This window comes from Thermobia domestica, chromosome 14 (genome assembly GCF_964235325.1).
Source record: "Thermobia domestica chromosome 14, izTheDome1.hap1.1, whole genome shotgun sequence".
Taxonomy (NCBI): domain Eukaryota; kingdom Metazoa; phylum Arthropoda; class Insecta; order Zygentoma; family Lepismatidae; genus Thermobia; species Thermobia domestica.
In genome coordinates, this window is record NC_137467.1 from 5,717,264 (window position 1) to 5,740,848 (window position 23,585).

Genomic DNA, 23,585 nt, shown 5'->3' on the forward strand with positions numbered 1-23,585 from the left:
GGTGTTACATTTTGTATATTTTTGTGTCATCCAGAGAACAATTTAAATTGACTCTCCCTGACAATTCAGTTGCCAGAGTCCAATGTTACTTATCTATTAAATTCTTAATATTACAGTACTACAAATTGATCCAGTTAACAGTTCAAGTTCTTCTATTCTTACACAATCAAATGCATATGCTACAGTGGGCTCAGTGTTCATTTACAGAATTAAATAATTGTTTATCTTTCTCTAAAAACATTTCTACTATTTTGTTGATATAATAATCACACTCTGTAATGTATTCATATACCAGATTAAATTTTTTCTCCAAAGTATAAGTGTTCTTAATACTACAACCTTTAAAATGCTTCTTTATATAAAGTTTATAGATTTTCTCTCTCATTTCACATTTAATTAAGATCGTCCACACCTTTTGCAATAATTCGTAATCATACTGCAGCAAACACTTGTGATCTTTTTCATTCTCATTATGTTTAGAACATGCTTCACATAATAATACTGAATTTGGTTTATACTCATTAAATAATTGTATAACACATGTATGACTAATACTTTCACTAGTACACCCGCACTCATTAGCTTCCAGTTCAAAACAGGTAATATTTGAAACACTGTCATCATCACTTTCCGGGAGTATTTCATCATTATATCTATTATAGCGTCTAAAATAATACACTTCTTCTATTTCTTGTGTTGGATATATGATTCTCACTTTATCACGTAATTCATCTGGCAAATCGGGGTCAGACGGCTGGATTAACAGTATAGGTTTCTCGTTTTCACGCTGAATTTCTTTTTCTCTAGGTGAAACATAAACAATTTCCATGCTAGTCATTTTTTCTGCTCTTCAGCAAAAAACAATCAAATAAATAATTTTATATATCTACAATAAAAACATTCTATGCATTCTTCGTGTTTAATAATATATTTTCAAGGTAATATAACATCATGATGTATGTTCTATTATTTTCCAAATATACTCCATAAACTTATATTCCATTATAATAAAATACATAAATGCAAAAATATATATTTGTCTTTTTGAACTTAGACGAGGAAGGAATTGAATCGTTGAGCAATATGCAGTACCGTAGGACCCACACTATACTAGCAATACAACTATTAAATATCTGCAGCAACATGGAACTTTGATATAATCTCTTCTTCTGTTGTGATTCAAAATGGACAAGTATGCTGTTATGATTTGTCGTCATTCATCAGTTTTCTTTAGAACGCTAATTGCTATGTAGTCTGTTCTACACAATTATGACGCAATTCTGGTTGGTTAAATCTTACGTTCAAATATGTAGTTAATGACACAAAAATATACAAAATGTAACACCACAAAGGTATAAAATTCTGAGCTGTTTTCTTCTAATTGTTACAAAAATGATATAGAGTAATACAAAATGGTATAATGGACCTTCATGGTTGGTATAAAACTAAAAGGGGCTTTGCTATAAAAGTGAATGGGTTAGACAAATTTGTTTTTCTCTGGTTTGTACAGAAAGTAGATCTTCTCCGCTTTTTTAATTGCAAACAAAATTTATTCATTCTTCAATAGGTCAAGCACAAAAAGGTATAAATTGACCTTCTTTGCTTAAGCCACTCAAATGTATTCTTTCCTTTTTCTGCTTGCTATAAAAGTGAATAGGTCACACAAATTTTTTCCTTTGTTTTTTTAAATAGTACAACATGGTCAAGAAATTGGGTAGACCAAAAACACAAAAAGCTATAACATGCTGAGCTATTTAAAATGGTATTTCCTTGCTTTTTTCTGGTTTGATACAAATTTTACAAAAAGGCATAAAATTCTGAGCCAGTTAAAAATGGTTCTCGTTGGTATAAAAGGAAATAGGACACCCCAATAAATGGCAGAAAAAGTATAGAATGCTGATCCTTCTTCTCATTTTCTGGTTAGTACAAAGTGTTAATTCTTTCCTTTTTTTTCTGCTTGGCTAGTTAAAATGACCCTTCTTTGATTTTCTTGTGATTGGTCAAAAATAAAATTTCGTTTATTTGGGTAGTACAAAATTATACAGAAATATTGAACTAGTTAAAACGGATCTTCTTTACTTTTTTCTTCTGGTTCATACAAAGCTAAATACTCCATCCAAATTTGAGTAAAATGGTTCATGTTCGCTTTCTCAAATTTAGCCCTTCGTTTTGTTTAGAAATTCTACGCTAGATAAAAATGGCATTTCTCCTTGGTACAAAATGGAATAGATCACTTAAATTTATCCCCTCGTTTATTTAAATAGTTACTATGACATATCTTTGCTTTCTTTCTTGTTACTCCATCCAAATTAATTTTTGCGTTACAGAAATTCTGCGCTAGTTAAAAAGGTCTTTTTTCGCTTATTCTTTCGTTTATTTGAGTAGTACAAAATAGTATAAAATACTCAGCAAGTTAAAATGGAAAGTAGAACACCCAAATTTGTTCTTTCGTTCATTGGGCTAGTACAAAGGTACCTTCTTCGCTTTTTCTGGTTAGTACAAAAAACAGGGTCACTCAAATTTATCTCATCGTTTGTTTAAATAGTACAAAAAGGTACAGAAATTCTCAGTTAGCTAAAATGGGCCTTTTTAGAGTTGACACAAATTATAAGTCCTTTGTTTATTTGAAAACTCCAAAATGGTACAATATTCTTTGTTTTTTCTCGGTGGTACAAAACTAAATATTCCATTGTTTATTTGAGTAGTAAAATTCTGAACCAGTTAAAAATGACATTTCAGCATTGGTACAAAATTGAATAGGTCACTTAAATTTATTCTTTCGTATATTCAGCTAGTTCATTTTTTCTCGTTGGTATAAAAAGTAGAACATCGAAATTATGAACTTCTTCGGGTTTTTCTGATTGATACAAAAATAGAACATTTCAGTAGTTCAAAAGTTACATAAATTCTGAGCTAGTTAAAGTAGCTCTTCTTCTCTTTTCCAGTTGGTACAAAAGAAAATAATCCACCTAATCTTCACTTCTTTTTTTTATGATTGGTATTCCTTCGTTTATTGGAGTAGTACAAAATGGTATAAAAGTCTGAGAATGGCATATCTTTGCTTTTCTTCTGATTGGTACAAAAATAAAATAGACCACTGAAATTTGTTGCCTCTATTATTTGAATAGCACAAAAAGGTATAAAATGACCCTTCTTTGATTTTCTTGTGATTATTTGGGTAGTACAAAATTGTACAGAAATATTGAACCTTCTTCATTTTTTTTGGTTCATACAAATATAAATACTCCATCCAAATTTGAGTAAAATGGTCCATGTTCGCTTTCTTCGTTTTGCTTAAATAATTCTCAGCTAGTTAATATGGCATATCTTTCCTTTCTTTTGAATAGCCCAAAAAGGTACAGAAATTCTGCGCTAGTTAAAATTGTGTTCTCAAATTTATTCCTTCTTCACTTTTTTCTGCTTTGTACAAAATTGAATAGATCACACAACGTTATCTCAATATGTGGTTTCATTTACGAGATTGACCTTTGACCTCGATGGTCATTATTTTTGGAAGTTGTAGTAGTTGATGACCAATTACTAGATTTGGAAACACCACCTCAATATTTGGCTCCGTTTTCGAGTGTTGACCTTTGACCTCGATGGTCACTGTTTTGGAACTTGTAGTACCTGATGACCTATTACTCAATGTGGAAACAGCACGTTAGTATGTGGCTCCGTTTTCGAGATATTAGGTTTTAAGTATTTTGACCTTTGACCTCGATGGACACTAATTTTGGGACATGTAGTACCTGATGACCAATTACTAAATGTGGCTCTGTTTTCGAGTTTTAATTTTTGACCTTGATGGTCAGTACTTTTTTGATGACCAATTTGCTAAATGTGGAAACAGCACCTCGATATGTTGTTTCGTTTTCGAGTTTGACCTTTGTTCACGATGGTCAGTAGTTTGAGGACATGCTTATGTCATTTCTGCTATGTTAAAATGTTCAAATAGGAGTTGAAAAAGTAATCATAAAAGGGAACGAGTTCACCCCCTAAAAAGTGTTCATAAAAGGGAACGAATCTTATGTATTATCTGCTCTCCTATGTAATTTCATTAGGGGTGGAAAAAATGGTCATCAAAGCACCCTCTAAAATGATTATCTCTAGACCGTGGGTGTTCGATTGTAATCTTTGCTCGTTATGTGGAATGAGTTATGTATTCTTATGTCATTTCTGTTATGTTAAAATAGGGGTTGAAAAATATGCTCATAAAAGAGAACGAGGTCACCCCTAAAATGGAGGCCTGCTATGTTATGTAGTCTTCTGCTCTTATATGTGTTCGTAATCTTATGTTACCTACTATGTTAAAATAGTGCTGTGTGTTATCTACTTTGCTGTGTGTTCATAGTCTCAGTGTAATTTCTGTTATGTTAAAATAGGGGTTGAAAACGAGTGCACCCTTGTTATGTTATCTGCTCTGCTGTGTGTTTCATATTCTTATCTGTTATCTTCTCTTCTATGTGTTCGTAATTAAAATAGGGGTTGGAAACGAGTACACCCTTGTTATGTTATGTACTCTTATGTGTTATCTAATCCGCTGTGTGTTACGTACTCTTATGTGTTATCTTCTCTTCTATGTGTTCGTAATCTTATGTGTTATCTCCTATGTTAAAATAGGGGTTGAAAAATATGCTCATAAAAGAGAACGAGTTCACCCCTAAAATGGAGGTCATAAAAGGGAACGAGTCTTATGTATTATCTCTTCTGCTGTATGTTCATAGTCTCAGTGTAATTTCTGCTATGTTAAAATAAGGGTTGGAAAATATGCCATGCTCTTTTATTAGCTGTGATTTCTGCTATGTTCAAATAGGGGTTGAAAAATATGCTCATAAAAGGGAACGAGTTCACCCCTAAAATGGAGGTTGTAAAAGACCATGGGCTCACGTTGTATGGTGGTCAATTCCCAGGGGGGGCTCGTAAAAGGGAACGAGTTCACCCCTTAAACGTGGTCATAAAAGAGAACGAATACACCCCCTTAAAAGTGCTCATAAAAGGGATTAAATTCACCCCTAAATTTGAGGTCGTAAAAGACCGTGGGCTCACGGTGCACGGTGGTCATTTTCCCAGGGGCTTGTGAGTTGTTCTCTTATGAGCCAGATCGATCCATTTTCTACTACTCATTAGTTTGGATTCTTTGTCTCAGGATGTGAGAAAGAACATGGAAAAGTCTGAAAATAAATACGTTGTATGTATTTATGTTTTTTTTTTTAATGTCGTTTCACATATTTTTGTATATTTGTATGTTATTCATAACAAGGTGGTGTACTGTACTTATCACATAACAATTCGATTTTTTTTTCTGATTCGATCAATATTCAAGTGTTTCTTCATATATTGAGTTAAAGTCTCTAAAATTGCTACTTTTTTCGCACGGGGAGAATAGATTTATGGGAAACAACAGATAATATAATTTTTAGACATGTCATTTTTTATTATCCCTTTCTCATCTGTCCCTGCCGAGGAGTGCTGAACGTGGGTTTAGAAACGGCATTGTGAGCATAAGTATAGATATTCATATCAGAACTCCAAAAACTACGGATTCCACACTAATATCGGTCATTTTCGATTATTTTTAAATATATCCCCCTTCCCTAACCTGTATTGTCATAATGAACTGATAAAAACCATCCCAGGTCCGAAGTTCATCTATTTGGTAAATTAGATCGAGATCGGTCTCGTGATTCAAGAGTTATTAAGTTTTATATATATGTAGTGGCGGATCCAAGGGGGGGCTATAGCCCCGCCTTGACGCTCAGGTATACACTGGATAAAATGGGTTTCAATCCTACTTTACACTGGATAAAACGACAAAATATGGTTTAGCCCCTCCCTTGATCATATCCTGGATCCGCCCCTTTATATATATATATATAGATATATATATTAGGGTGGTCCATAAATATCAATTTTCAGATCGAGTTGGTCTCACCCCTTTAAATGGTTCCATATGGGACTAAATTAAGCCAGGAGAAAAATTAGCTTCATTGAATAATATTAAATGGTGCACCAAGCGACCTAAAATTTTGAATCCGATTACAGTACATAGTATTTCTATATGGAAAAAATCTGGAATAAACTAATGTAATTTAGAAACGGCTAAAGGTAATGCAAAGATACCCTGGATAATAGAAATAAAGGAAGAAACATATCTAATTTTATATAGTACTGCCATTGCTGCCATCTTGGATTCAGGTCAAAATTTTTAAATAGAAAGAGGGTCATGTGACATATCGTTTTGAGGTATCGTTTTACCAGAAGCACAAATCTGGCACTATTTTAAAGATAGCTTTAGTCATGTAAGAATTATTACCTCTGAAAAGATTTCTCCTTTTCAGATTAATAATTCTTAGACGACTAAAAGTAAAGACATGAGTTTGGCGTGAAAAGAAGGAAAAGCATATGCACGGCTTCAAACGAAAGAGGAACGCGAAAGAAAGTGCACTTCTGAAAATAATTTGTTTGAACTTAATACGCCAAAAGACATGGAGCAATTCAGGTTATGAAGAGAAAAACCCAGTTGAGAATATTAGAGAAAATGTAAATACGAATGCGTGTGTGCCCGGACCGTCCAAGAGATGTAAAAGGGGGAAAAACTAATTTTATTACTCAAAGACTGGTGTTGCTTTTAATCGATAAAAGGTCACTCATAGAGCAGCAATACATATTCTGACTGCGACGGCAGAGGCATTAGGCCATAATGTAGAGGAATTAGCAATAAATGGGACTTCCATTCACCGATGCTGAGAAGAAACCTGTAGTGAAGTTGCACAGAACTACAAGAAACAATTTCAGAGTGCATCAAGTGCGTTAATTGTGCATTGGAACGGAAAACTACTGCTGAATTTGACTGGCAGAGAGACTGCCGGCAGGTTATCAATAATTATTACAGGAGATGGTCATGAGAGGCTAATTGGTATTCCCATTTTGTCGTTATCAAGAGAAGAACATATTGATTCTACTATAGTACATTCGCTTGAAGAATGGAACTTGGTAAAGTTCGTGCAGGCAGTTTATTGTGACACTACTCCTTGCAATATGGACCTTGTCAATGGTGCTTGCATTCTGCTAGAGTAGTAGCTCCAAAATAACCTTCTATACCTTCCTTGTAGACACCACATTTATGAATTAGTTTTAAAATGTGTATTTGATAACTTGTGTTTCGTTTGCATCTGGACCGGACGTTCTCCTATTGAAGTGTTTTCAGAACGAGTGGTCTAGAATAGATTGCACTAACTTTATTCCAGGAATTGATGAAGATGATGTAACAAACAATATTTCCGATGTAAGAAATGGAGTGTTGAATTTTGTTATCAAACTTGTAGAAGCAGGACACTGCAGAGAAGATTACAGAGAATTTTTAGAACTGACCATCATATTCTTGGGTGGCATACCTCCTTGAGGAGCTTTCTTTCGTTTGCCTGGAGCAATTCACCATGCAAGGTGGATGGGAAAAGCAAGCTACTATTTAAAATATTTCTCTTTCGCCAACAATTTCGTTTAACGAAGCAAATAGAAACGGGTCTTCGGAGAGTATGCACTTTCTGATCCGACTATATGTTCACAATTGGCTAAAATGTGATCAAACATCCCATTCACCATTACAAGATCTAGAATTTTTGAAGGATTTGTACAGTTAAAGACAAATAGATGCTGAATTATCTGAAGTGGCTCTTTCTAAATTTTCAGGCCGATTCTGGTACTTGACGGAGGAACACTAGCATTGGGGTTTTTTGATGATGGAGTTACCATAATGGAAAAGCAAAAAAATGGTTGAAAGAATTAAAACTATAAGGGGAAACTGTGAAGCAGCAAAGAGGCTTGACGCAAGAGATGATACCATAAAAATTCTTGCGAAAAGAGAAATCAGTGATTTTGTTACAACAAACAAATTTTCCTCGAGAGATTTAAAATACCCAAAGGGTTTCTTGAGTGTGATCCGACTTCATGGCCAAATAACAATGACTATCTTCAAGGAAAGACAATAGTTTAATTCATCCACGTAACAAACGTTGTGCAGAAAGGGGAGTATTACTAATAGGAGATTACAACAACGTTCTTACGAAAAATGAGGAGCACAAACAGTTTCTTTTGCAGATAATAAAGGCCCACAGACAATCTTTTCCTATATGCGACAAAGTGAACTATGTAGCAAATAAGACTCATAACTTACCAAAAAGATACTACATAAATAAGGGATATTTCAACTAGGGATGCGCACGAGACAAGATTTGAGACTGTCTCGACTCGAAAATGTGCTGTAAAAGTGATGTCTCGACTCGAAAAATATATATTTTTCTATTGAAAGAGCTGTGTCTCGACTCGAATTTTGTCAGGAAAACTCTGTCTCGACTCGACTCGAACGCATCCCTAATTTCAACTTCTTCCAAGTTATAATTTTTCTTTTTCCTCATAATGGTCTATGAATCATCTTGATGAAAAAAAAACTTATTTGTAGTTCAAAGCGAAACAAGCAGTTTGTTTCAGTTTATGTAAAAGACTTCCAAAATTCTTATATATATCTGTGTTCCATAACTGCAATAAAATAGCATTACATGAAGCATTTTATTTTTCACACGTAATAACTCTTACATGAATATAGGTAACTTGAAAATAATACCAGATTTGTGCATCTGGTGAAATGCTACCTGAAAAAGATATGTCACATGATCCTCTTCCTATTTAAAAATTTTGACCTGAATTCAAGATGGCGGACTTCAAGACGGCCGCCATGATAACGTATACAAGATTAGGTTGGTATCCTCCTCTAGTTCCATTATCCAAGATATCTCTTCATTCCCTTGAGCCGTTTCTAAATTACGGGAGTTTATTTCAGCTTTTCCCCATACACTATGTATTGTAAACGCATTCAAAATTTTAGGTCGTTTGGAGCACCATTTAAAATTATTCAATGGATCTAATTTCTATGTTGAAAATTTGATAGAGGTCGGTCAGGTGGTTCAAGATATACGAATTCAAAAACATAGTGACTTTGATTTATGTAATGTTACTACACTAAGCATTATGTGTAGTATTATATAACATCACATATACTGGCCTGAGAAATTTTAGCGTTGGAAGCTGGCACACTGACAATACGTCATAGGCTAAAATGTGTACGATCTTTTTTTAGCTACACGATATTGAAATACTGATGAGATTAGTTAACAGAAGAAGAAAATATTAAACTAAACTCCCTTTTGCTACGGCCCATGAAGAACTATGACAGGCCAGACAACTTTTATTCAACCTTGTGATATATAGTCACAGTATCGGCTCCCAGGCTCCATTTTTTCTGCCTCTCTGAATTTGAGTTCGATACATTTTGATTCAGGTAGATTCCCAGTCACCTCGTGATGGTGTGTGAACATCAATAGATTTTAGTACTCTCTCCGAGAGCAGATCCGAGGGATCACATACACAGAAGTTAGCGTAAACACTGTAAAAAAAAAAGGTGTTGAAGCAACACAAAATGACTACCACTTTAGCGTGTATGACTACCAAAGATTTGCGAAATATATTTGACACTTAAGCCAAGTAACGAATAATGTTCTGTTTTCTGTAATCAGTCACAATAATATTGTTGTAAATCTGTGAATCGTCTGACAATAGTTACATAAGCAACAGTTCTTCCATATGGAAGCTCTGCTATCTGTGTAACTGTTGTCAGATGATTCACAGATTTACAACAATATTATTGTGACTGATTACAGAAAACATAGACTGTTATTAGTTACTTGCCACAAACACAAAAACTTGCACTTCAACAAAAACTTGCACATTCACTTTCTTTTTTAATGATGTCTATTCGCACCCTCCGATAGTAAATTTCGATTCATATTGTAGCGAGAAAGGGATAAACAAAATAAATAAATACATAAATAAATAAAGAATACAGTTGAAACTAATTTGCTGAAACATTGTGTATGATTAAAGACAGAGGTTCTAGGAAAGTTTAACATGACCGGTAATACTTGCTTGTTTTGATAAATTATTTTGTTAACAGTCGTAACACTTGGTATTAGAAATGGAACATACTGTAAGTTTAATACATTTTCAATATCATTCTAGTAAGGGAGAGGCCTCGAGACAGGCCAACAACCTTTTTGACTACGCCATTAACCTCAGGTACTTACTTCGGACTCGAATACTTTACTGGCCACACTACCGTGGCTGTATATAATAATAATAATAATAATAATAATAATAATAATAATAATAATAATAATAATAATAATAATAATAATAATAAACACAATAAAAGCTGACTTCCTCTAGCAATCAGTAATATGGATGACCATGCTCCTATTTTAATTTATGTAGAGTATAATGTCTTTCTGTATTAGTCAAGCGTATCCTGTCTCGTAAAATATGGCAGCAAACTAAAACTCACCAACGAGTAAATGTTATACCTACCGTGCACAGAGATTGTTCGGTTTTAACTGACCAATTTTCAGTGCTACTGTCACATGTGAAGTTAAATCAGAACCATGAAACCCGCTTCGTTATCAAGATGTGATGTCTCAATTTTCAGGTGCCGGAGCATTGTGTTGGAGCTAGTGAAATGCCGCTGAAATTAGAGGTTATTTGGTGGCAGGGGCACATCATAGATCTTTTCCACGCACCCATGTACAAAGCCACCAAATTATCCCTCAAGTATTATCAGAAGTTATCAGACCATGGAGCTGAAAACAGGAGTCCGTATTCTATCCATAACACTTCTGTGAAAAGCTCTGATGCTAGCTCAATGGATTTCTCCGTTTAAAACTGTTAAAATGACAAGAATCCCTCAACAGCCTATAAGAAACATGCACTGAGTAATGGAATAGAATTCTTATGCTTCTGCTGCAACACAGCTGCACCGAAAATTTCGATGTCGGGCGATAGATAGCCCATATTGCTGGTAGTCCGATAAAACACAACCGGTAGTAGTGTCACAGATTTTCATAGAGTAAGTACACTTTGCAGATCGATAGGATATAAACCGAACAGCTTTTTGTAGTTCAAACAATCCACGTTGTTAATTGAATGGTTGAGACATAACAATGATATTCTTCCAGGGTATTTGTTAGCTGATCTTGGTTATGATGTGTGGATGGGCAATATCCGTGGAAACACCTATTCCAGGAAACATATCTTCTACAATGCAGATAAAGATGAAGGCTTTTGGAGGTTCAGGTACGTTCAATCTATACAGCGAAAACTTATCTAATCTAAAGACGTGAGCTAATCAAACTTCTAATGCCATTTAACCAATGGTGCTATTCACGGGTAAAAGTGGATCTGAAAAGGTAGGGGGACGGTAGGTAACCGCATGACGTTACCTACCGTCCCTCTGCCTATCTTTACCCATTGTAATATTTTTGGGAACCGGGGGACGCCGTACATATTTTTCGGAAGTGGGATACGACGTCCCCCGTGTTCTTCGCACTTTTACCCCTGGGTTTATTCATTTAACAATCAGTTCTTTGGTTGGCATAGTAACTTTACTTAGTGTTAATATTATTACTACAGTATATTATTATATTATTTATTATGTATTTTTGAGTTTTCTAAAAGGAAAAGTCCTGTCTGAAGCCATGTATTTTCCGTATTAGATGAAAAATTCCCAGCCAACTGAAGCAGATATTTCCCGTGGCCATTGGAACATAGTAATAAAGCCTGTGTGAATCAGTGATGCCAACCTGAAACTTTACAAAATCCCATCTTGATAGGCAGAAATTCCAATTTTGTTCTTGAATATAATAATTACAAAAATTAAAAAAAAAAAAAACACACACACACACACAAAGTATGAAAAATCAGGCTACTCTGTGACACTAATTTTCTTCAATATATGAGTTACTCTTCAGTAAACTTCGATTTTCTACATTTAAGAATAAGAATTTTCTTTACTTGAAAGAAAGAATTAACCCTTAATCCACGACGTCAGAATTTTTCACGTAAACCCCGACGTGGAGCCCCACGGACTCCGAAATATAATCTATATATTTTTGTACGTAAAAATTACTGTTTTTTAAAATTTTATTTCTTTTTCTTATTTTTCAATGCTTTGTGTACGTTATAATGTATTATTACATACATAAAAAACAGAGGGGACACACTAGATAAAAAAAAATAATAATAACTAGGTTAGCAATATTGCCATATTACATTGGTCGCATTTTTCATAGGTACAGAATTTATTTACTGTTTGTAACATGAAATGCTGTTTTTTTTCTTGTTAGAAAAGGACAACAGAATACACTGACACCACCGCATCTCTAACAGACACATTAGTTTGCGGGACACAAACAATACCAATGTTTCCCACTCTACTCCTTGTCTCTTTCGTCCGCAATAAAATTCGTCAGAAGCACATTTAGCTTTATCAGATGAATTGTGACCGTCATTTTGTGCTATTTCTGACTTGCTTTCATGGTCACTTTGACTGACGGCCTTTTCATCACCCACATCCAAAAACAATACATGAAGCAAATCCCTACCCACATCGTTCATTATTCCTGTGACTTTCTCTGCAAATTTTGGTTCAGAAACCTTAATAGTGAACGGCACAGACATTTTCAAAGTGGATTGAAACCAAACACTTCAATTTCGGGAGATATCATTATATAAAATCCACCTTATCAGCTGGAAACAATAAGTCAGGTATGGCACAGAAATGTTACATAAACCCCGACATGGAGTCCGACGGACTCCGTGCAAACGCTCGACCAGCACTGAAACAAATTTTCAGCACGCCCGCCGTAGAAAAGCGATCAAACTCAACTGACTAGAAGGTACTGAGAAGGGCGTCGAGCTACACAAAAATAAATAAAATAAAAGGACATATATATAGGTATTACATTACTCCCGGAGTCCGTGGGACTCCACATCAGAAGTTAAGGGTTAAAGATGTTTATTGACCAAAACAAGTACATTTTGTTGTCAAAATTTAGTGTTGTCATCACGTCTTTGAGTCAATCTTCTAACGTAATTATAATAGAAGAACTTTTTTCTCAACTCAAGAATTTCCAGTTATTTCCGTTGGTTTCCGTCAGTGCTAATCAAAGCTTACGTTTCTAAATAGGAAACTAAGAACAACTTACAAAAACGAACTGCATCTACATATCGGAAGAAAATTACATTTCCTTTCATGAGATGCTGTAGAAAATTAATGTCTGATGTGTCAACTATAGTTTATCTTAATTGTCTCCTTAAGAGTTTAAAATGAACATCATACATAGTGGACTCTCAAAACTAGTAGAGTAAAGAGTTAAGTTGTTTTTATAATAAACCTGAGTCTAGAGAGTTCTAACATCCGGTTTTGGCGAAATGTATGAATGACACACAGGCCCGTATCCAGGGGTCTATGGGTCCGGGTCCTCTAAATTTTTGTAGCAGTGCCCCCCTAAAATTTTCATGCTGGACTTGCAAATGAACTATAATATAATTGAATCAGGCCCCCTAACTTAAGCCGGCCCCCTACCTTCAGCCGGCCCCCCTTATATATTTCGGCTGGCTACGGGCCTGATGATACAACTACATTTAGGTTAAATTTAAGCCCATATAATAGACCCATATTAAGTTCCTTTTCGTCCCTGGACGTGACAAAATTTACGCTCCTGTCCCTTCTTTCTTCATGTCAAATACGTATGTGTAAGCAAAACAAGAAACCTCGCTCGTGGTATGGTACCAACATTTTTTTCAATATTGATCTCTTTTAAATTTGTTTCTCGTGGGGAGCCTCTTTTTCCCCCACATACTGTACTTGAATCTTGATTTTTAAAAATGTAGCCCCTGAAAATTTGCCGCCCTGTTCTTGGTCTCATCTGTCCTGTGGGTAAGTACAGGGCTATACAGGATAAGAGTAATATACCTCCCCAATTTTCCGGATGGCACATTTAGTATTCCAGGGGGCAAACAAGAAACTAATTTATTTATTTTTTAATAATTTATTTCTGCTAAACTAGCAGACAAATATACAATTTAAGTATTTCAACCCGTTAATAAACTTCTGTAGAATGCTGCAAAATTTTTCTTTCCCATTAGAGATACCTAGTTCCTTAGAAACTGAGGAAATTCGGTAGCCATGTTCTCCCCATAAGGTCCAATATAAAAATTTTTGTGCCGAGAAAAGGTAGATCATCCCGTTAAGAGTTTTAAGAATTATTAACATCGGTATGATCACGATACCTGTTCTAACACAACTGAATTCCGCGCTAAGTTCTCGCAGATGTTTTGCGGAGATTATCCGGAGTCACGAGGGTGAAAGCGTGTTCTACAGCTGCTCGTAATTCCTGCGTTTTGTGACATCGAGTGTTGCTTTATGAAACCTCAGAGAGTATTGTCTGGTGTCGTGAGAGGCCAGGGCAGGCAACGGGAGCTGGTGAAGATGCACTACCTTTTCCAATCCAGCGGCCAGGAACGCCTGATTCAGGTAATTTCCCACGTGAATCTCGAAGTGCGCTGGTGCTCCATTCTGCTGTATCACAACAGTGTCTTTGATCCCATTTTCTTCCAGTTAAAGCACCAACCACTCATTAAATATCTCAAGGTAAGAATGTCCATTAATATTATCTTCGAAGAAGTAATTAGGAGTACGCCCACTTCTGGACCACGCTGTACACCATCATTTTCATAACAAATATCTATGCGCCTTCAGGTATATTATGAAATTGTAAACAGTAGTGCGCAAGTGATCGTAGCAAATAAATACCAAACAGCTTCTTTTTTTTTTTCATTTCGTTAGTTGTGTGATAACGCGTACTGTCAACCTACTATTTGATAAAACTCCACAATGCATTATCACCCAATAAAGGTGCAGGATTTTAGGGAGGCCAATCCGAAGGTGCTCGTAACTATGAACTCACATCCAATCCATCTCTTACCCTGGAAAAATTGGCTGGTGCTCCATCTTCTTGAATCGGATCGATAAGCCCTTCGGCTTGCAATTGAGGGACACACTAGTTCCACAACATGGTGCGATAGGTTTCACTGTTGTAGTACAGAATATCTAGTCCCGTACATGAGTGTAAGAATACTTTTTGATCGCTCTGTACTTTGCAGACAAGTATTTGTTTGACTTCAACCTATCACAATAAATAAACTCTGCCATTTATGAGATCGCATTTAAGGAAAATAGACCATTCCGGGCTTTTACATTTTTTACATTATTTTGCCATGCACGTAGATTGTTTTCATTAATGTTGCAATTTTCAAAAAAAAAAAAAAAAAAAAAAAAAAAACTATTTCAGATCTACAAATGTGTTTTTCAGAGTTTGCAGATGCATCTAGGAAACAGTAGGTATAAGTGTAGCAATACTGGAAACTAATATTATTATAGTGTACCGGCATCCTCTTCGTTTTTATCTACTTCGCCCCCACTACTTTAGATGAAGTGGGTAATTCTTACATCTTCTTTACATCATGATCCACATGTTAATTTCTGTATATGTTCGCACTTTCTTGCTTGTGGTAATTAATAACAGAAAATACATTATGCCTATAGAAAAAAATCCCAATAGTTTGCCACTACCAACCATTATCTACCAGGATAACATAAATATAGTTGAAATATACTAACTTTGCCCTGTTGACTCTCTATAAATTGGACCCAAGAAATAGTACTACAAGTAGATAATTAGTTTTTTTTTTTTTTGTAATAATTGGATTTAAAGAATTAGACAATATTTTAGCAACTGGTTCGGACGAATTGGTGCTAAATGATAATACTAACTCTAACCCGATTGAAACAACATGCTAAGATATATACGTTATTTAGGCAGTTGGTACTCAGCCGTTTTGTTTTAGGATAATAGAAATATTGTTGACGTTTACATTGATAAATGCACAATTTGCATTTCCATATACAGAAGAAAAGAATGTCTTCACAGGTAAGAGGTTTAAATCGAAACTAGTTTCAGTCACTTAATCGAAAGACTCACGATTGATAGAAATCCTTATTATATAATTAGGTGCTTAGAGTTCTATTTACAATAACATAAATGTACGAACTGTTTCTAATTGAAACGTTTATCTGAATTGCAGTTGGCATGAGAAAGGAATCTACGACATCCCCGCCCAAATCGACTACGTGTTGAACGCCACTGGACAAGAGAAGCTGATCTATGTCGGCCACTCCATGGGGACCACAATGAGTATGGTGATGCTGTCGGAGAAGCCAGAATACAATCAGAAAATGAAGCTGGTGATCTATTTAGCCCCCGTGGCCAGGTTGTCCTACACAACGAGCGCTGTTAGACTCTTCGTGCCTTTCTTAGATTCGTTATCGGTAAGATAGTTTCACTGTCTCTTAATACTTTTACATAGGCGTTGTCGATAAACGGTCCTTTACTTAGGACGACAATTAGAAAAGTAGACTGGCTTTCCTTTGTTGGGAATTTAGTTTCGATTTACGGGGATTTTTAATAGCGGTGAAGAGTAGCGTATTTACGATTTTGTTTCGGGGAGGGCTTTGCTAACTTTATTGCTGACAATGTGAAAATTCTGCAAGATATTTCACTTACTTTAAAATAGTAAATCAAATTTCGGAAGGGGTTTAAGCCCGGAAGCCTCTCTTAAATACGCCACTGTGCAAAAACTTTCTTCACCTCGGCCGGTCGATAGTGTGATACGTGACCCACCAAGTCATCTTCCACATACTGTCTGCTAGCACTGAACCTTTTATGGACTTCATAGACACTGGAACAAAAAAGCTAACTGTCACACTAAACCTTTTTTGACACCTTAATGTTTTTGTTGGACTTTATCCTAAGCCAGTAGTCCCAATCAGTGTGTGCGTTGGGAAATTTTAGAATTTAATAAACAAATTAGTTAGAATCAATTTTGAGACAGGCTGTACCAGTTAATGTCTCTAACGGCAAGAACAATGCTCAGTATTACACGCAGTTATTGCCTTACAGAAACAATCTAACACCATTATCAGTGACGTACGTAAGGTAGTCCAGGTTTTCAACTCCCTTGAGCAAGATATTATGAATAATGTAAAATTCATGCGTGTCTAGAGAGGATATGAGATTAAATGCTTGAACCACCCTTAATGAAACTGTGTACACCACTGGCTATTATAATGTATATTGTTTTAATAAAAAGTCTAGCGAGTGTGTCTCAATGGCGAAGGTATACAGCAAAAGTGTGACATCAGTCCAAAAAGTTTAGAAACCCCCTTGAGCAAGATACTATGGATAATGCAAAAACTCATGCGTGTCTAGAGAGGATATGAGATTAAATGCTTGAACCATCCTTAATGAAACTTTGTGTACACCACTGGCTATTATAATTTATATTGTTTTAATAAAAAAAAACTAGGGAGTGTGTCTCGATGGCGTAGGTATACAGTAAAAGTGTGTCATCAGTCAAAAAGCGAAAGCAGAATTTTATATTTACATTGTTGAAACAGAGACGAAGTATCCAAACCAGCCTATACGTTGCCGCGTCCTGGACTACTCTGGCGACCGGCCAAACTGAAAATTTCTGCACATGTTAACAAGGCTACACAGAGCATTCAGTATTATGGATAACTTCCGTGCCAAAACTGACTTCGCAGAAAAAAATCTCCTTTTCTGATTGTCGTACTCTAGCTATATAACAATTAAGGACTATCACTTATATATATATATATATATATATAGGGTGTCTCAAAAGTAATGGTAAAAAGTGAAACCACATGAGTATAGCCTACCACATTCCATTGACCCTGAGCAGTGCAAGAATTGCCAGGGGAATAAGTGGGAAATCCCCCTCTGTAGAACTGGATATTTTCCATAAATTTTGAATTTCCACATGTTAGTTTTCTCGGATGTACATACAATTCATCTCCCTTGTAAAACATCCTTCAATCCCCATATTGTCCCTGCGGTTAATACAACCATGCTAGGCACGCTTTGCTTTGACCGCCATTTTGCTGTCATCCATGTATTACAATTTTGTACTGTATTTTGTCTATCTTCATTGCACCGTTGCATTAACTGTGTCGGAAAGTCATTCTGTTAATCCCCAGGCAATGTATGGGAATTCCTTGCACACTTATGTCAAACATTTGAACATGTATTTAATAGGACAAGCCGATATCATATTTATATATTTCCAGGCTCCATATACTAGTGTAATCATGTCTAGTATATCCTTATTAAATTAACAGGGAAATATTTCTGTTGAGTTCATGGAAAAAATGAAATGAAATCTTTGAGTTTTACGTCCCACGGTTATGCCGGTTAGGCTAAAGGAGACGGTGATGATGAATGATGAATGAAATGGTGGAATGAAGAAAGTGGGAGGAAACGGGAGAACCCCGAGAAAACCCACGCACACGGTGTTTGTCCACCATCAAGTTCACTTGGCAGGAGCAGGATTCGAACCCGGGACAATGTTAAAATTTTCTTTAGAGCCTGTCTATTCCACCTGTGCCCTCGGAAACTATCCGAACTAAACTTAGGCCCCACCCCCGTCAACCCTCTGGCGGACGAAACCCTCCCTTTGCTTAGGGAAGAGAAGTGAATGACCTCCGCTGTGTTGCTAATTTGTCATTCAGTCATTTGGCCGTGACGAGTGAAGATCGTAGGCTACTTAAAGTGGCTAACAAGACAGAGAACAGCGAATTCCATGAAATAATTCATCGTGGCAACGCTTCCGCATCCAACAATTGAAAGATCTCGCAGCAACCTGTCCCTCCTTGTTCGAGGGGGGTACGGGAAATCACATATCGACAGCAGCGCCTGCAAGGGCACAGTTCAAATTGAAAGGCTCTAACTACTTTATTAAACTCCTCTACAGCTACATCTACATTATTAAATCTCTCCAGAAACGACTAATTAGTTTCATGAAATGTTTCATACATTTTTTTAAAAATAAATTAGTTTCTTGAAATTGTGTGTGTACGCTAAATTATTTTTTCGTGCCCCTGTAATCATTATTTTCATGAAGGTCTAATTCGATTATTAATGTGGTGGATCAGTGGTAGACTATTCACCTCTGGTGCATGAGGTCCTTGGTTCAATCCCAGCTCGGGCCAAGTGAACTTTGTGGTGGGACATAAACCGTGTGCGTGGGTTTTCTCCCGTTTCCTGCTACATTATTCATTCCGCCATTGCATTTCTTTCTCATCATCACCGTCTTTTTTAGCCTAGCCGGCATAATCCTAGGACATTACAGATTTCATTTCATTTTTTCGATTATTAATGGAGAATGATGTTCATCTCGTCGAACTATTGGAGAGTTGTATTCAGTTGCTAAAATATTCCGTCTTAAATTTGTTAAAACTAGATCGAGCCTTCTTCCATTTCTGTTCTTATTGATCTTAAATTATAGAAATTCATAAAGTTATCAAGTACTGTATAACTTGCTCCGTTAAGCAGTAGATCACGTTGTGCACCCATAATTAAAAGAATATCAAAATCATTTGTTATAATAATACTACTATTACGAAATGTTACATTATTTTCGCATGAGTTAAAATAGCTAATACTGTATATTCTTCTACTCTAGATTCTGGAGCAAAATACACATTAAAAATATAATAGATCTTCCTTTAAAATTCATCCATACACAAAACGTTTCTAGTTTTTCATTTAGAGTATATTTTCAGGTGCTATATTTGTTTTTATTGCAATTAAAACATCTTTCCCTCTCTTTTGAACATCTCTATCTCGTGTATATACTGTATAGATATTACTAAATAATTTGCCATCACAAACATATCATTTAACTATTTCTGTTGCCATTATAATATTGTGTTCATTCAGCGACGTGTTAACTTAAAGATAATTTGTCTTCAACTTTAATCCCCTTATATTCTGATAATAAGTTCTGACTTCATTTGTTTCATACATGTTAATACAATTTCTCAATATCTTCAATTGCTGTTTGTGTACAAAATTTTAAAAAAAAAATATAAAAAAATCGGTATATCTCACCAAGAATTCTTGTTTTTGTTATTGCTTTAGTAATCTGTAACCTACAGATATATCTGTAGACCTGGCAACTCTGAGTGAAATATTAGATATAATTAAGTAATAAGTCAAAAGTCTCCAAAAGTATTAGAGAGTAGATTAATCTTATTAGTTGAATATTGATGTCTGACAAAAGCGTGATTTGAAACATTGCACGAATTATATTAAAATATATATGTCTCGGTGGAAAACTAGAAGAATTGGGGTTTTGAACAACTTTGGAAGAAATGTTGTGACTAAACCGAGGCGTCTTGGAGCTCTGGCCAAATAGAGCTCGAAATTCACACACATTTTGAAGTGATCTTTGTCTTCCCTCTAAGCACATCAATTTTTTAAAAAATACGACAATGAAAAATGGTTCTAATTTTTTTCGAATTTTATTGTACTATTTGTTGAATATCTATTTTTTGCTGCTTGCTTTCGTTTTGCTCTTTATACCTGTAATTCTTCATTGTAATATTAACGAAATTTGTGTTTCTTGTGTTTTCTTGCAGATATTGGCTCATTTGGTGGGAATGGACGAGTTCCTTCCCAGAAATCCTCTCACGAATTTCTTTGGGCGTGTTGTTTGTAGGAAAAATGCCCCACTGGTTGAAGTGTGCACCAACACGCTGTTCCTCTTTCTTGGATACGATTCACAGCAGTTAAATAGGGTAAGAGCAATTACTCCTTTCTTCTTCTTCTTCTTCTTCTTCTTCTTCTTCTTCTTCTTCTTATTATTATTATTATTATTATTATTATTATTATTATTATTATTATTATTATTATTATTATTATTATTATTATATCTATTTATACTGCTTTTCAAAGAGTAACCTATAGCCATGTGTAATAGTAGAAAAATTCTCCAAAAAAGTTCCTGCCCATCAGAATTATTGATTTTTGTAAGTTTGTTAGAAAGTACTTTGTGTTTATATGTTTGAATTGTGTCATAGTATTTTTAGAGTAGCTTAAATATGATTAGTCTTACTGTAACTTTCTGGTATTTTATATCTTTTTCATTTTGTCTCCTACATCTTCAGTAGCGGAGTTGGAATTATTGTTAAGAGAGGAAATTAGGGTGCACTAAAGTTTGAGAAGACCATTTGTGGTTAACATGTTTAGCAAAAATATGTAACGTACTAAACATTTTCTTTTTTGTATTACTCAACTCAAAGGTTGGTATTTTTGGGATTAACAGTAGTTACTGTTGCATTAAAAAAATTAGTTGTAAGCAGGCCCGCAACTAGAGGGGGTATAGGGGGGCCTGCCGCTTCCTAAACTTTTCGTGGCCACTCCAGATCTCAATACAAAAAACACAATTTAGATATTAGTAAGAGAATTTTTGATGACTTGGCCCCCCTAACATATTTATGCCCCCCCCCAAACATCTGTGGCTGGTTTCGGGCCTGGTTGTGAGTGTTCGATAGCTCAAAGTAATTATCGACCAGTTTTACCGTGTTCAATATTTTATTTAGTATCAACATGGCCATTATCGAACACGAAACCACTGAGGGGACAGTTTTATAATGGAATGACCTGGGGATCAAGGCTCTTCTATAGCTCTGCCACTATACTTCCTTATTCTTGTTGTTCTTGTGCTAAATAGTGTGTGAATAATGTGAGCAAGTAACATATGCTACATTTATGAGAGTTACTTGTTGGTGGTAATACCTGGTCTGTTTCTAGACTCCGTTACATCTAACCTGATTGTTTGATCTCAATATATTGTAGTTTTTATTATTTCTAAGTGGTGGATTTGGTGGCTGTTGTGCTGTATGGTTGCGAAACATGGTCTCTTACTCTAAAGGAAGAACGCAAACTGAAAATATTTGAAAATAAAAGACTAAGGCGAATATTTGGATCCAAGAGGAACTGCGTAACTTATACATTTCCAAAACATTTTTAGGGATATCAAGTCTAGGAGGCTCAGGTGGACAGATCATGAAGTCGAATGGAAGGAAATAGGAATGCTTTCGAAGTTTTAACTGGAAGACTAATCAGAAAACGACCATTACGAAAACAAAGCGCAGATGAGAGGACAATATTAAGATGGATCTCACAGAAATAGAAATAGAAAGTAGAAACTGGATCGAATTGGCTAAGGATAGAAGTCAGTGGTGACCTTTTGTGAACGCGGCATTGAACGTCCGGGTTTTATAGACCATATAATTAATTAGTTAGTTAAGTATGGATTTGGTTTGTACTTGCAGTATTCTTTGGCATCGGGTATTAGTTCCACGGTATGTGCTAGAAACTAGAGTTCAGAGACGTCCATAGATTTTTTTTTTTTCTACGGAGAGAAAAGGCCTGACACAGAAACATAGTCGTGAATAAACACTCTCCTTGATATACACAATACTTTTTGTAAAACAATAATTACCTACGCACACTTCATACTACAAGAAATATTCTATGGTACTATAGTATCTAATAAATATATTACTCATATTTTTATCTACTTCCAATTCTTTGTACCAATGTCACTCAGTTTAGTTTGTTGATTTTCCCGTAAGACTCCTCCACTATATTAAATGATTGATTCAGTAATGGATATCTTTAGGTCTCCGTCCGATGGATATTCTCGCTCTCATTGTAAGCGGAGCACTTGATTCATCGACGGTTCTTCAGACAGATAAAAGAATTTGAGTCTACTTGCTCTTCGTTCCGTACCGATTCCATCCTGAACAGGTTCTAGATGTAACTTCCCAAGCAAAGCTAAAAACAAACATGAAGCACATTGCAACCAGTCATCAAAAAGTTTCCATTTCACACAGTAGTTCAATACATGACGGATTTTTTTTTTTTTTTTTTAAATAAAGGGTTTTCCATCACATCGGCACAGTAGTTGAAAGTCATACACAAACTAGGCAGTTGTCAATCAAATTCATCAGGATGGTAACAATATCACTGTTTTCTTGTTACCCTTCCAAATTTCCAAGTCGATGCTGATAACTTTGAAAGCAGTGTCTTCGACATCAAGATAATCTAACATTATAAAATATTGGTAGTACCATACCACACCAGAGAATACCAACAATGTTTCTGGTGTCAAAGAATGGGACATACCCAAATTTCTTGTTCAGTACGGCCAAGATGTTTGAAATATCCATACACTCCAATACTTGGAATGCCCCAAGAAAAATTCAAATAAGCATGCTTATTGTGTCAACTACGGAGAGAATGATCCTTCCAACTATAAAGAATATACCATGTTTTCAACAGGAGAAAGAATGTCGACGAAACTTTTACGATTCCTACTCCAATCCATGAGAATTGGCATTTAAACTAATGCAGAGACTAGGATTTCCTCATCATCATGACCCATATATGCTGCAAAAGTCACAGACTTCTATATGACGGCAAGACCACGAAATCCTCAAATCCACACTAGAGAACATACTCAAGTTTTTCCAAAGCCTCAATTTATAATCCATTAGTTTAAATATAAAGATGGAATCCCTAAGGTCAAGACAAGCAAGAACTCTGTAATGAAACTTACAGTTCTCATCGAGTCAGCAAGGACATCCTGGATTGAAGCTCCAAGAAAGTCCCCGTACATACGAGTATATTAAACAGGTGAAGCAATGCATTTCTCTGATAATGAAGAAGTTGGGTACACTTTTGACGGTACACATCATATATACAATCATG

General features: G+C 35.5%; 1 protein-coding gene across 1 annotated transcript in view; it reads left to right on the plus strand.

Annotated features, from left to right (window-relative positions):
- Window positions 1-23,585, plus strand: part of LOC145670654 (lipase 3-like) — a 46,428-nt gene that overhangs the window by 12,960 nt on the left and 9,883 nt on the right. The window contains exons 3-5 of the mRNA XM_081739443.1: window positions 11,064-11,181; window positions 16,033-16,276; window positions 20,447-20,605. Of these exons, the coding sequence (XP_081595569.1) occupies window positions 11,064-11,181; window positions 16,033-16,276; window positions 20,447-20,605 (521 nt within the window). The remainder of the gene's footprint in view (window positions 1-11,063; window positions 11,182-16,032; window positions 16,277-20,446; window positions 20,606-23,585) is intronic.